This window comes from Gymnodraco acuticeps, unplaced genomic scaffold, assembly GCF_902827175.1.
Source record: "Gymnodraco acuticeps unplaced genomic scaffold, fGymAcu1.1, whole genome shotgun sequence".
Classification (NCBI taxonomy): domain Eukaryota; kingdom Metazoa; phylum Chordata; class Actinopteri; order Perciformes; family Bathydraconidae; genus Gymnodraco; species Gymnodraco acuticeps.
Window position 1 is genome coordinate 1 of NW_022991045.1, and position 15,626 is coordinate 15,626.

The 15,626-nt window shown below is 43.4% G+C and overlaps 1 protein-coding gene across 3 annotated transcripts in view; it reads left to right on the top strand.

Annotated features, from left to right (window-relative positions):
• Nucleotides 1-697: 697 nt before the first annotated feature.
• The window catches only part of sema5a (sema domain, seven thrombospondin repeats (type 1 and type 1-like), transmembrane domain (TM) and short cytoplasmic domain, (semaphorin) 5A), a gene marked incomplete at its 5' end in the record, with an annotated part of 116,376 nt that continues 101,447 nt past the window's right edge, over nucleotides 698-15,626 (top strand). For all 3 annotated transcript variants that reach the window (XM_034236539.1, XM_034236540.1, XM_034236538.1), the window contains 3 exon segments: nucleotides 698-743; nucleotides 10,238-10,300; nucleotides 14,054-14,152. In XM_034236539.1, coding sequence (XP_034092430.1) covers nucleotides 698-743; nucleotides 10,238-10,300; nucleotides 14,054-14,152 — 208 coding nt within the window.

Sequence of the window (15,626 nt, forward strand, 5' to 3'; positions counted from 1 at the left end):
TTAGTAGACAGGCCGAGACATCGTTAGTCAATAAACAGAATCCTCGTCATGAGAGCGCCTTCATTAGAACCTAATGGATCTTGAAAAGTTGTAAATGCGATGAAACGGTGTGCACATTTGAAAAAGCAGGATGGGCTTTTATCAGAGCGAGGATCTCTTTCCATCTCTCCCTGTTTCTGACATTAAAACTTTTTAGCACCTTTTATACAGCCCTGATTAAACTCTAACAACGGCTCATGCCAACCTTAAGTAGTATCAACATTAAAAGCTACTGTTGCATCTTTTTAAACAAGAAAACAAGTCATTGTGCACTTAAAAGTCAGTTTAAAGGATGTACGTGAACGTTTGGGAGTTTTATTGTGGGTAATATAGGCGCCACAAGGAAGTGGGATATCTTTGGCCTTCATGGGTTTGATCATTCCCATGAGGTATAATGCTATAATGCTAAATTCTTCCTAAGTGTGTCGACGTCTGAACTGTTTTCACCCCCAACTTGCTGCTTAAGGCATTTAAAGAAGGTAGAAATCCCTTTTATACCGGTGTCACCACGGGCAAGGGTTTGAAGATAAAAGCAGGAGAGAGAGGCGATACAGATAGAGACTGTAATACAGAGCTGTGGGCCTAGAGCAGTGACCCAGTGACATCCACACAAAAGGGCTCCATCAGCTCACACACTCCTTCTCTTTCTATTTCCCAGAAACCACCTCTTCAGGCTCAATCTGGAGGACCTGTCACTGATCCAGGTGAGTGCTAATTCTCCGATTCTGCCTCGGTCTGAATCACCGAGTGAATATGAGCTCACTGTCTGCTCACCACATCCAACAGACAGCGTGTTTAATCGCAGCGTGATGCCAGCTCCCACAACTTAAAGCCGTTTCAGTAAAATGGTTTACTACACATGTCAACAACTTCCCATCCGCCGAGTGACGCTGGGTTTTTTGGTTCGACAGCGCTTCGGAGGGAAGAGTGATGTAGAGTAAAGACAGCATGAAAAACCCTGCGTGTTTTAAATCCAATTTGAAAGTGTGTAATGACATGCCAGCACGGGGGTATTAACATCATGTGCAACTTCTAAATGTGATTTTAAGTTCTCAAGGTGGAGAGAAAATCAAATCATATTAAGCATTAAAGAGAAATTAACTAAACTTCAGGTTGGAATTCATGTTGGCACAAAACATGCATAAATAAAGTAAGCTCAAGGTGGCAGTTATCCTTTTTTTCAACTTCCTCCAAACCCCCTTCTCCAACATCCTCTTATTTTCCTTACCCTTTATCACACTTTTTTGAGCCCTCCCCACGTGGAGCGGAGAGTTTTGCGACCCACTGAGGGACCATCCAAACATTGACACATGGAGGGGTTTTCTTTTCTGGGAGGGTAGCAGCCAGGCTTCTTTGAGGGTTTGCCCCACTCTTGATGTTTGCCATTTACTCCCTGGAAACCCCAGAGGGAGAGATGAGAAGGGGGGAATGGTGGGATCGAACAAAAGACACAGGAAGGAGCTCTGTTGATATAAATGGAATGAGAAAACAGGTGCGAAGAAATTAGAGGCTGAATTTGTCAGATAGGAAAGAGTTGGAGGGAAGCGCTCACAAAGGAATCAGGGAAGCATGATAGCACACAGAGGGAAGACGAAGACGAAACCCCCCACGGAGCCACGAGGACTCATGCAGAGCCGCTCTTTTTGTCGCCGGTCAGTGAGGACGCCGATGCTTTTTATACCCGAGCACCCAATCATCCCTCCTTCTTTATTTCATCCTGCGCTCGGCTGGCGCTGCAGAATCAGAGAGGAGAGTCCACCGACCCAATCACCCCCTCATCTCCAGAAACACCAGAGAACAGACCTGCTAATCCCTGCCAGGCCAATTCAAGATGGCCTGTGTCTGCTTTGCATTCGATTGCAGAGTCAAGTTCAACTGCTGAGGAGCTATTCCTTAATCCACCCCCCTTTCAAATATGCTTCTCTCCTTTCTCATATCCCACACTGGCATGAACAGAAGACTAATTGCACTGAGGTTGCTTCTGTAGCTGCAGTTTTCACACATTTTTCATTCCTATTGTTGTTGGATTTGAAAGAGTTGAATGGATTCCTCCTCTGGCTTCGTTGCTCCACTCACATTACATGCATTGCTGCTTGATCAAATATATTTACAAGGGAATATGGTGCTGAGTGCCAGAGCGAACAAAGAAAGCATGAGCACAAACAGTCGTTGTTGTGAAAGTTGCATAATTGTGAAACTTCACGAGGGTCTGTTCTTGTCTTCCTCTCCAGCAGAAGGAAAACTAGCTAAAAGCTACGCCCACGCTCGTCTTTGTGATTTCACTCCATCCCCATGCATCAGCCGTGTCAGATAATGCCCAGTGGCAGTGATGTGTTCCTGCTTAAAGGGAGGCTGTGCTGTTTGACAGAGCACAAGGCTTACAGCTGCTGTAATACAAACAGCCTATCACGCTTTAAGAGGTGGATATAATTACCATATGATTGATGGCGAGCTGATCTCATCTTGTGTGTGTGTGCATGAAACATTTATAGAAAAGCCAAGGTCTTCTGCTGCGTGAAGGCAACATGAATCCCGCCCACTTTCCCTGCCCTGAGTTGGAGTATGCTTTTCAGGCTGAAAATAAACTATGAATATGTGGTAGCCTTGTTTTATGGAGGGGTTAGAGAGTAGTGACACTCAGTCTGGTAGCTAAACACTGGTCTAAACTACTCTATTGCACATATCGAGTTGAGTCTCGCAGATCGATAAAGTCTGAGCCCAGCAACCATAATCTCCTCAGTAAATGCCCTCGTAGCTTGGAGATAATAAAACACTGAAAAAAAGCCATCAGATGATGAGGGGAGAATAGGAAGCCAAATAAATGAAAAACAGAGGATGATGGATAATGATCAGGGTGGATATGCGAGTGTGAAGAGATGTGTTTTGAGGCGTGATTTCAAAATGTGGAGAGAGTCAGTGTTGCGGATGTCAGGTGGGGGGTTTACACGACAGCAAGGCACTTGAATCATAAAGAGAACATCTCTCACGTTGAATGAACTTGCTCACATGCACTCGATCTGAATTGCAATCGGGGGCCGAGTCGGCCTTGAAACATGACTCAACTCCCTGTGGCCTTGAGTGAAGTTAATATCTGGCTCTTAAAGGGTTTTTTTCTGCCGCTCGAAGAGTCCTACATCTCCCTGTCAACCTTTACCCTCATCTTCACTGATCTGGAAAACACTGTCAGGAACAAAAGGGTGGATCGTGTTCTCCTTGCTCCACTTTTGACTTACTTCTTCAGCAGTAGACTTTTAGAGCGTCCACAGCCAAAAAGCTAGAAAAAACGGAAGCCACAAAGCGCAAAATCCTTCCTCAATTTACAGGTGAATCCCACTTTAAATCCCACATCTGTTCCTTATTGTCCTTCTGCCCCTCGGACCATCATCTGCTGGCATCGCCATTATCCAGCGTGCACGGCCCCACAGCACAGAGTGTACAAACACTGATGAATTGGCCCCTGTAAATTTGCATTGTGTTCAATTTTCCATTGTGCTGCCAGAGCTGATGAATGGCCAAACCGCTTCCATGTACCACTCTCTCTTTGCGTTCTGTGTCTGTGAGCGCCACAAATAATATTATTTGTCGTTGTTGAATGCAGGGATCACAGTTACCAGTTATTATCTCCATTTTCACACCTGGTTTGTAACAAACACACCTTCATGCTGCTCCTATACCAACATGTCTCATTGGAATAAACATACATAGAATGATTCATCCAGTGGGGAAGTTACGTTTTGTGACAAATGCTCTATTGTAAAAAAGTAATGCAGTAATAAAATATCAGGAAAAAATCACAATTAAACCACTTTATTTATCCCAAGGTGGAAATTAAGTTTTGTTACAGTTTCTCCATTAAAAAGAAATTATAATAGAATAAAATAAGATGGAATAAAACTATTTTTGAAAATAAGAAGTAAAGAATTTGTTTTACAATATGAAGATACACAAAGTAAATGTTGTGGGGGAAACTTCTGAAGCAATTGGAGTCAGGACTCAGAGAGACACGAGGAGAGCTGGAGCTTTGATGGCAAACACTGACGGTTTATTTGGAGCTTCGGCCGAAGAATTCACAGACATGTCACGGGCCACGATCGACCACACGGTAGAGATGCCACAATCAATCCTGAAGAGCCCTCCTGCAGCTCCAGGTTTGAACCAGTTCAGAGTGTAATGATCAACATTCTTCAATAGATAGACTAAACAGCTGAGGACACTGAATCACAGTTGTTGTCGCTTATGGCTCGGGGTCATCTGCACCCCGAGAAGGATGTGTTCCAGGTGTCCCACAGCTATAACTATCTCTGACCGAGAGCTGCCCGGTCACAAACTGGCAACAACAACTTGCTAGGGCAGCCCCTCCTTACGGGAGATAGCGGCTGGTCAAGGGTTAGGGCATCTGCGTCACAGGGCGAAGGAGGAGGACATGCAGGGCGAATTATTCCCTGACACATATGAATATCTATAATAAAATATTGAATTAAATGTAAGATCTGCTAATTAACATTAGAAAATAAAGACAATAAGATTAAAAAACGGTATATTAAACATATGAATATAAAGAAATAAGTTAAATACGCATCTTACTACAATATATCGAACAATAAATATTTAAAAAGATGTATATAACAATATATACAGTGATGTATAAGTATTAATAACGATATACACAGTAAAAGACAGATAATTGCTTGAAATTACAGCTTAAAGTGTTATTAGAATTGCACAGTTGAATAATTGCGAGCATACAGCCCAAATATCTTTGCTAATTTGTGGTCTCAATAAGAGCTTGTTGGATCCACTATATCCTAAGGAATGGTGTTAATGTAAGAAGACGTTGAGAGAGCAAGAACGCTGAACGGAAAACAGGATGCAGACGCTGCGGCTGGGTTTCAGAGTTACTCTGCATTAGTCAATAAGCACCGGGATGAGCAGGATCAGTGGCATTGTTCCCCATTCAATACAGCACAGACTAAATGAGTGGATATTCACTCCAGACACTATCCATAACACTCCTCTTGGCAACACTCACTGTTTAGATGTATACTGTGCATGTGTCTTCACTCCCCCTTCTATTGTTGGGTCGTCAAGAAGGAAAAGGCAGACAAAAGCCTCTCTCCAGTCACACATGTTGTACTTCACGGGGCCTGGCTCTCGCAATTACACTTCTTCAGATGGACAATTAGCCCGGCTAATCAGTAGCTTACAGAAACGGCCCTCCATAGTTCTGGAAGCATTGCTAATTCAATTACTAGAACTCACTAACTCGGCCATTTACATGCATAAAGTGAAATCCCCCCCGTGTTGAATCAGGTTGTAAGAGGCGGAACAGGGGGTCCATACATCTGCGACTTAACTCCGCTCACGCTGTTAAGATGATTCGTGTAGAGACATGACATCAAGACCAATTTCATGTGTGAATCTTTCAGCGGTTTGCATCAGCAGACATCCGTGTGAAGAGCAAATATTGTGCCAGCACATCAAAAGGCGAGATCAGCTATTCATAAGACGAGATTAGATTTCCTCGGCTGGATTTGTCCAGCTCTCTCTCTCACTCCTCGTGTAAGTAGACGCTCCGCCAGACGTCTCATGGATCTGGACAGCTGTCAGCGGCGAGCGTGTTCTCCGGACCCTCTTGATGCTAATGTATTCAGAATCATGTCTGGAAAGTGTGCTGTTTTGGAATTCAGCTCCTCTCCTCCTCCACGCTGCCCACACTGTCTCTTTTGTTCTGGCTGACTCCTGATTTGGACTCTGTTGTTTTTCTGTCTCATTTCCCCTCTCCTCCCTTCCCACTCTCGCTCCCTTGGTATCTGTCCTGAACCCACCTCTTTGCGACAAAAGCCCCACAGTGTGAGACTGACAGGAGGCCCTGAGCACAAAGGATCATCTCTGAGGATTGCACACATTACAGGGGACAGTAAAGAGGGCGGACGCCGCACACAACATCACAGCAGAGGAATCTTTTATTTTATTCAGCTTTCCTGAAGCAACTGCTGACGACTGTGCCAAGTTCCCTCTGCCTCGCTCTGGATTCCTGCATCTAAATCTTGCTTTATCATTTAATTTTTTTTTTCGTTTTTGAAAGAATTAGAGCCAAGTAGTTGCTGATATATGAAAGGGGGACATTATTGTAGAGGAAACTTCTGTGTAGCTATGCAGTGGGAGTCACCGACTCAGGAAGGAGACACGGTAGGAGCAGTAGCTTTGATGTCAAACACATGATGGTTTATTTGGAGTTAACGGCCGGAGGATTCACATCACAAGTCCAAGAGTCAGAGGTTCTGACTTCACGGTAGAGTTGCCACGTCAATTCTGGAGAGCCTCTCTCTTGCCAGCCCATCTAACTGGTTTCGCAGAGAGTAAACAACATAGTTGAGGAGATAGCCTAAACAGTGTGGGAACACTGAGCTACTTGCGTCGGACACTTATGACCTCGAAGATTTCACCTTGGAGTCCACAAATACAGAGAAGGAAGTGTCCCAGTGTACCCACAACACAGACCATCTGTGACCCAGTATTGACCGGTCACAGAATGGGAACAATAACATTATTGGCTAAGCAGCCTGTGTCCTTAAAGAAGTTAAACAGACATCAAGGTTTGTCCTGTATGTTACAAATTGGCGTCTATGATAATTATTTCCATAACAATTATTACTAAAAGTAAGTCCAACATTGCAAGAAACAGGAGCAATCTTGCAGGTAGAATTATTATCAAACCCGTTATAAAGCTTCCATCATGTATGTAACAGGAAAACGACATTAGTTTGTTTGGCACACAACATGCTAGTATTAGGTTATAATAGGTTTTCCAAGTCATTTAAAGGTCCCATGTCATGCTTTTCTGGTTATTACCCGTCCCCTTGTGTTATGAAGGTTTCTCTGCATGTGAACGGTCTGCAGAGTCACAAACCCTCAAAGTACACCCTGTAGCGAGTAAAACTCTAACACAGAGAAGACCTGTCGTGTGCTGCCCCAGAACGCCTCGTTGGAGATTTCTCTTTTTCTTCCTGGGTACAGTGACGTGCCCATACCCAAATGGACCAATCCGCGGAGCTCCTCCCACACCAGGACCCCTTGGCTAACTAACAGGGAGTCCCATTGACTTGCATAGTGCTCCCTGAACGCTGGTAATAGACGAGTTGGGATGGTGGAGAAATGCTCTCCGCAGACCCGTTCTCACAGCGTTAGAAACCTTTTTTTTACTCAGTATCAAGCCACTCTGTGTGCTCAGGATGAGTTTCGCTTGTTCTCGCTGTATCGCCGACCCGGAAACCTGTCCGCTACTCGCAGCAACGAGCCTCGCAACGAGCCTCGCAACGAGCCTCGCAACGAGCCTCGCAACGAGCCTCGCAACGAGCCTCGCAACGAGCCTCGCAACGAGCCTTGCAACGTCCCGACCAATCAGAGCACACTGGGCTCACAGGGGGGGGGGGGCAGGAGCTCCAACAAGCCGTGTAGGACAGAGAGTGAATACACATGCTATACAGAGACGCTGTTTGAGAAACCAATGTGAGTTTGGAACATTGAACAGTATAAATGTATTCTAGTCGACCTCAACAATGGAATTATGATCAGTAGAAATGGCCATGACATGGGACCTTTAAGGGACTTTAGTGTATAGTTCAAACTAGATAAATCATGATTTATGGTAATAGCTGTATATGGATGGGTCAAATAATCCTGCACGGTCTGTCAAAATATGAAATTGGTCACAAAAATACTATTATTATAAGCTTACATTGGCAAAGAGACCGATGTAAATGAGTGGATACCTTTCTTTTTAGGCATATCAACTTCCCTTAAGGTCCTAAAGTTGTATCATTGTCTGATAAGAATATCGTCAATGTATTTTTTGGGACTTTGCAGTCAATTACTCCCAATTGTTTTCCATTTACATACATTAGTAAGTACAATATTATCATATGCAATGTAAATGCGGAGATTAAGTAGTTGCACTAAGCCATAATCATCATTTGACAGCTGGCTTCCTTTTCCACTATAGTTGCTTTTCTCCACAGATGATTACAGTGCCTTGATGGACATTTATTTTTCTTCTGGGACAATTCCCCACCATGGTCCGCTCACTAAATTGAATCCTGGTCCTCTCATCTTCTTTGTTTCCCCTGTGTGTCTCTATTTCGGTACAGAAAGCGGTCTTTTGTAAAGCAGCTGATAAAGCCGTGAATTATTATTTAACGGCAGCGCATTCCAGACATATTTCGGATCAGGACACATCCATCTTAGGAGCACAGTGTCTGAACAAAAGCATGTTAATGAGCTTTAATGTTTCCTAATGGACACCGGGACTTCTGCTCTTTACTCTGAGTCGGCACCATTTGAGGCAGGGCCGTCAGATAAAAAGGCTTTAGTAGTCAATGATGCCACAATGTCCCCCACTAACAGGCTCACAGACATCACCGTGATGTCCTAAAAATGTAAATAACACTCTGAAAATCTGCTTTGAAATATCTCAAATGGTGATAAATCGCCTTGTAATGATAAAATCAACCATTCTGCACCGATCAAAGTGATCCAAAGTTCTAATTTTGCATGGTATTATGATTGATTTTCACCCTGAGCATGATGAGGAAGGGTTTCGGACCATTAAGAGGTTTTTTCTCCCCCTCCTCCCCTGCGATTAGCTAAACCACTTTTTAGCGCCTACATTGAATTCAGCAGGGACTCGCCGGGCTGCTGCTGTGCGACTTGTGCTGATGTGTTTGCTTTTTTGTCTGTGGTTGCTGAGAATAGCCCGCTTTGGCCTGGAATGTGAACTGACACACACACACACACACACACCCACACACACACACACACACACACACACACACAACACACACACACACACACACTCACACACACACACACCCCACACCCACATGGAGAAGAGCAAGAGAGAAGCCAGCTCACATTAATACTCTGTATCTTATCCTCCCTGAATGGTAGCCCACACCCTGAGCTCCTCTCTCTGCTAAGCTGTATCTGTGCAGTAATGTGTGTGTGTGTGTTAATGTGTGTGTGTGTGTGTGTGTGTGGTGTGTGTAATGTGTGTGTGTGTGTGTGCGTGCGTGTGTGTGTGTGTGTGTTTGTGGGGGGGGTACATACAGAGGTTTCTACGGCTCCTAAAGGCCAGCGAGGAAAGCAAAAGTCTTGTCGTAAAACACAGAGAGGAGACTCCCAGAAGATTCCCACAAAGGAAATGTAAGAAAACATAAAACAGTCCTGATACCAAGGTGAAATCTAATATTCTCCGACAGTTGGCGATATTTACTGTAGCCCCTCTGAGGGTGAGTTTCTCCCCCCCCCCTGGAAGCTAGCCAGGTTAAGACCGCATGAAACTCCGTGTCCAAGTTGAATATCTTCTAACTTTTTTCTGGACTTTTCGTGACTTGGCGTAATCACATTATTGCACCAGCCAATTCTTCTGTTAAGTATTCTGTGCAGCTGGTCGGCGGCGACGTCTAATTCCCCCTGTCACACACCTGAGTGTCTTCTGTTCCCGTGCACCCCCGAGGCCAACGCTCATTTCATGAAAAGAGAACTTTTGTCAATGAGAAAGAAACCCCACAGGTCACGATGATGAAATTAAACGGTAGAATAGAATTGTGTCTTCACCCCCGGAGACCAGTCGAAGGTTTTATCTCCTCCTTCCTCCTGCATGCTGTTGTCAAATGTAAAAGTCGTCCCTCTGTTTCTCCCTCACATGTAAATCACGTTGACATCCTCGTCTGGGGAATTAAAGATGCCTCCCTTTCACCCTCATGCATAAATCAAACTGTGCAAACGTGTCACTCGTATTCAGGTCTCTGCTTGCTTTTCACCTTAATTGGATTCTGTGTCTGTTTTTTAAAACGGCTTACAAACATGCCTATACTGTAAGTATGTAAATGAGGGATTGATAGTACAGTGAAAATGTTAAAATAACTTACTGTTCGCTTCTGTTTTAATCCATTCCTCCCTCTCAAGTCATGAATACATCTATAAATACATCCTCAGCTTCCATAAATCAGTGTCCTTGTCTTCTCTGACATTGTTATTGCTTCTGCTTTCTCTGGAATCTATTTGACTTTAAAAAGGAGGGAATGTCGCCCGTGTTGAGAGCCAGACCTTATTTTGTTGGGTTCCCTGAGAAGATTTTAAAGTGGTTCATGTTTGGTGCTTCTCTTAAACGTCACACTGTTCCTCTCTGTGTCTGCAGGAGGCTGAGTGGCACTGCGATGAGTTCACCAAGGGAGCCTGCTTCAGCCGGGGAAAGTCTGAGGTGAGTTTAAGTGATGTTTCAAATGTGTCACTCTGTTATATTGCTTTATCAGACACCTGTCAGTACGTCCAAAAACACATTTCAGTGTTCAAATAACATCTCGTCCTCAGTCGAAGGTGTGCTTCATCGCAGAGATACTGCAGGTCTGCTAGCACACACAAATCAAGACTTATCTGTTTCATGAAATCAAATAACTATTCATATCTTACACCTCTTTGAATATTTGTTTAGATGTATTTAAATGTCATTTCATAATGTGTTGCAATATCACTTTTATACTATACTTTTTAAATAAACTTGCCTTGCCTTATGAAACACGGTTGCAACTCTGCAGCTAACTTGGTTTCAATCAAGAAAATGAAATGGATATTCCAGCAATAAAGTATTCAATTCACTTTGTTGATATGTTACAAACTACACTTGCCATAAAGTAACTCAATAGCATCTTTGAGATTAATATTTCATTTATGTCTGGTAAATGCTAATGTATCTCAAATTCTAAACCCAATGCTAGCAGCTCTGTGATACTAAAGCACCGTGGTGTTTTGAGCTAAATGCTAACCTCAACATGCTAATATGCTCAGAATAATCCCGTTGAATTGTTTGGATATCATGTTCACCTCGTACGGTGGAGGCTGGTGGTGACATTGTGGTCAGTTTTGCAGATATTTGATCATAAATTAATACTTTTTTAAATGTATATCCCTAGGAGAGTGCAGACCTGAATGGGAAAACCTTTTTTTTTGTATCTGCCCCTTAATTTGGATCCTCTTCTAAATGACATGGTTTCTTCCTTGGCCCATGCTTCACTCAAAGACTTAGTTTAAAAGAAATCAAGCCAGCTGTTATTTCCTTAATCCGGCAAGTAAACAGAACTTGGTGAAGGTAACTAGAAATTAAACCTTGATTACTGTTGAATACTTTTCTAAACTTCAAAGCCGCAGCCTTCAAAACAGGGAATGACTGTTCAACGTTTCCCTGTGGGTTTGGTTATCTATAAAAATACGCAGTCTAACAGAAGAACTGAAGGCTACAGATGTCCGATGGCACCCTTTACTCTAGCTCACATGTGAATTCCTTATTTATATGTGGGATTATCCTCCTAAAGGATCTAAATCAACTTGTTATGAAGTGAAAACCTTGAATCCTATTTATAAGCCTCGCAAAAAAGGGAGTTCCTATTGTTTTTTTCTTTTTGGTGCAGGATTGTGTGTTTTTGTATGTGGTTAGCTGGCATACTCTGAAAACAGCTGGGTCCGAGTATGAACTTGACTTGTAGGTGAACTGGTGTGTGTGTGTGTGTGTCAGTGTGTGTCTGTCAGTGTGTGTGTGTGTGTGTGTGTGTGTGTGTGTGTGTGTGGCGTGTGTGGTGTGTGTGTGTGTGTGTGTGTGTGTGTGTGTGTGTGTGTGTGTGTGTGTGTGTGTGTGTGTGTGTGGTGTGTGTGTGTGTGTGTGTGTGTGTGTGTGTGTGTGTGTGTGTGTGTGTGTGTGTGTGTGTGTGTGTGTGTGTGTGTGTGGCCTAGCATTACTATACTTGTGGGGACCTACTCTGTTTACACAGTCACGTGTGGGGACTCACCTCCCTTATGGGGACAAATTGGAGGTCCCCATTTTAGGGTGAAGACTTGGTTAGGGTTAGGCATGTGTTGGTTAGGTTAAGTCTCCAGGAAATGCATTTAAGTCAATGTAATGTCCCCTGAAGTGAGTGTGTGTGTGTGTGTGTGTGTGTGTGTGTGTGTGTGGTGTGTGTGTGTGTGTGTGTGTGTGTGTGTGTGTGGTGTGTGTGTGTGTGTGTGTGGTGTGTGTGTGTGTGTGTGTGCTGTGTGTGTGTGTGTGTGTGTGTGTGGTGTGTGTGTGTGTGTGTGTGTGTGGTGTGTGTGTGGTGTGTGTGTGGTGTGTGTGTGTGTGTGTGTGTGTGTGTGTGTGTGGTGTGTGTGTGTGTGTGTGTGTGTGTGTGTGTGTGTTTGTGTGCGTGCATGCGTGCGTGTGTGTGCACCGCTGTATATTTACCCTCCTGTGAAAGGTGGTCTGGGACCATAATAGGCATGCAGGGGCCGGCCAGCCTCCGAAAGCTGAAGTGAATTACAGAACCGAAGCTCCGTCAGTCCTGGAGAGTCGCTGCTGTCTCGCAGATGTGTTTTCCTCCCTGTTCTCTTCTGAGGATCAGCTCTGTGATGCACACGCAGAATAGCATTAAAAGACTCTGTGCAGTTGACAGGCTTTTTGATGCTTTATTACCTCGCTCAGCGCAGCACTATACCATCGCTTAAGCTATTACACAGATACCGTGCCTGTGCTTTCAGTACATTTAAGTGATTGTCTTTTTTTTTTATCTTCCCTAATGCACGCATCCACTCTTCTCTCGTGTATTTGATTTATCTCAACCGGGAGAAGAAGCAGAGTTAAATTGACTTGACAGGACTTGATTGCTGTTTCTGTTTTGTTTTATAATGCGAGCAGCCTCGGTATTGCAGTGCAGACGGGGAACATTTGTCAGGAAGTTTCGTAAACAAGTCAAGACTGTTAGGCTGTGCAAATATTACATATTCCCTTATTTACCTTGGAAACAAACTGCAGCGGAGAATTGAATTATGCACCCCCTCCCCTCCTCTCAATCCTGCACAGTATAATCACACAGATATATGGGCGAGTTTTACACACACACAAACGCATACACACACACTTAGGCTGTGCTTAGCACCACAAACGAGTTGGTTTATGAGTCACCTTCATCTTGATAGGGGGAAATAAAAACCTCCTTCCTCTCCATCTCTCCTACAGTGCCCTAAATCAGACCCTGGAGAGGGGGGGGGGGAAGGGGAGGAGGTGTCACCCCGGGCACCTCAAGTGGCTCGGACACTTTGAGATTTACAAGGTTTTTAAATTTCCACGAGGGGTCCCAAACCAATCGGGGCTCCTTTCAGATAGAGGGGACTATGAGTTTATTACCTTCATCCCAGCACAAAACAAACACCGCTAGTTGACTTGAAATCTGACGGCTGTTGTTCCGTTGATGGATTTCAGCGGTAAGCTTGCATGAAAGGCAAAAGTTCACAATGTTTAGCGGCCGTCGATCAATCCATCATCCGTCACGCTTTATTCTCGCACGCTTTTAACTAAGTGCTGAGAGGTTTTTTCTCGAAGCTCAAGCCAAAACCTCTGCGGAGCAAGCCCAAAAGAAAGTGTACTTCAACGTAATTTAGACAATATAGTAATGTGGAGAGAAGCTTATAACCGAACATGCTTTAATGAAGAGGGACTCTCATTTCTGACCAATCAAGGACTCAAGGTTTCAAGGCTTTTATTGTCATTTGTGTATAGCTACAGTGTAGTTATGACAGTTCAAATCTTAGGGTACAGGCTCCTCCAACAGTGCAACACAATCAACAAGTAAATAAAAGAAATGGCAGAATAGTCTAAAGTAATTGGAATATTGATATATATAAGTCATTTAGACAAGAGTGGTTTCAATGGACTAATGTCGAGAGAAGCTTAAACCAAACATGCTTTAATGAAGAGAGACTCTCATTTCCGACCAATCAGCGAAGCAAAGGCAGTTTTCTGAAGCGATCCCACTCCTGCTCCCAGTTGAATTAGGATGTGACGTGGCTGAGCTGTGAGGACATTAGCTTTGATTTGACTCTGTCCGGCTCGCCCACGTTTCAGAGTTTCCTTCTGAGGCTGCAGGTGTTTGTCTCATGAAGTGTAATTTAGAGTTTAGTGTGCTAACTGTGTGCTGATGTGTTTCCACAGGAGGAGTGCCAGAACTACATCAGGGTGCTGCTGGTGAACGGCAACCGGCTGTTCACCTGCGGGACCAACGCCTTCACCCCCATCTGCACCAACAGAACGGTACCCACATCTTTAACCTGCTGCTTCTGCTTCTTTCTACCATGCTACTTTTATTGAACCAGCTTCACATGGATGCATATTCTTCTTAAATGTTAGATTATGTCACCGATAGTGGCTCAGTTTTTGACTTTGAAACATTTGTGTGTCAGTGCTTAGAAATCAGAAATCCTTTATTTGTCACACAGCAGGAATAATACAGACAGAAGGTACAAATAAGCAGGTTTGGAAGAAGTAAAGGTTGCAATATTCAATGGTAAAAGTCCTGCGTTCAAAATGATGTAGAAGTACACGCGTACCAGCATCAATTTATACTGAAAGTATCAAAAGTGAAAGTACTCTAAATGCTTAACGGTCCATTCCAGAATAATATATATTAAAATTGCTGGATTACGATGTAGGTAGGATAAGTATTAAGATCCTTTACTTAAAGGTCACCTATCTTGTTATTTTTAGGCAATAGCACAGGTCTCAGATATATAAAGATATATAAAAAACATGTCTATGAAGTGTTTTGCTCAAAATACCAAACAGATCATTCTAGCCATGCCTCATATCCCTCTATTTCACTTCCTGTTTCTAAAGTGCTGATTCGGGTATAAAGCTTTAATAAATTGATAAAAAGGAGGGGTCTGAGCTCACGCGGGACCCGGCAGCTACTGTCTAAACTAAATGCTGCCGTGATGAAACGCCATATCATGGATTATCAAGGATTCTCTCTGAAACAGTTTGGAGCTCAAAGGCTTTCTCTCTTGCCGGTTATACCACAAGGTGAGTTCCTTTTTACTTCCTGCTTCTTCACACACATGCTCTCCAGTACAGGTTAGCTCTGAGTGTTAGCGATGCTAATGTAAACACCGACCATATTACGTCCAAAACAGTCGGGCATTGTTTCTGATAGCAACGTTTCTGATTGGGCCGTGGGTCCACATTTCAGATATTACGTCATATCGGACGCAAATCTGGATCAGCTCCGTTGTTCCCCGTTTTTAGAGATTTGGGTACGGAGGAAAAGAGAGAGGGTTTTATTTCCTGACGCTGCGTGAGTTCCCCGACACACCGGGGACATGATAGGTCCCCTTTAAGTAAAAGTACATTTATGTCAAAATACTTAATTTCAAGTAAAAGTCCTGTATTCTGAAAAGTGCAGGAAGTGTTGTCAAGAAATTGTAACTAAAGTATAAAAAGTGAATTATTCTGCATGATAATGTCATCCATATGTCATATATTATTATTAGAGCCGGGACTCGATTAAAAAAATTAATCTAATTAATTAGAGGCTTTGTAATTAATTAATCGAAATTAATCGCATTTTTAATCACATAAATATTTGACCTAAGAACAGTGAGAAGCAATTTTTTTCACATGTATTTTAGTTTACCATTAGGCGCATTCACACCGCAGTACTTTTCCCACAAAGGTTCATGAGAATTTAGTTCATGAGAACTCTTTGAACCTGGGGGTGGATTAGGCAAAT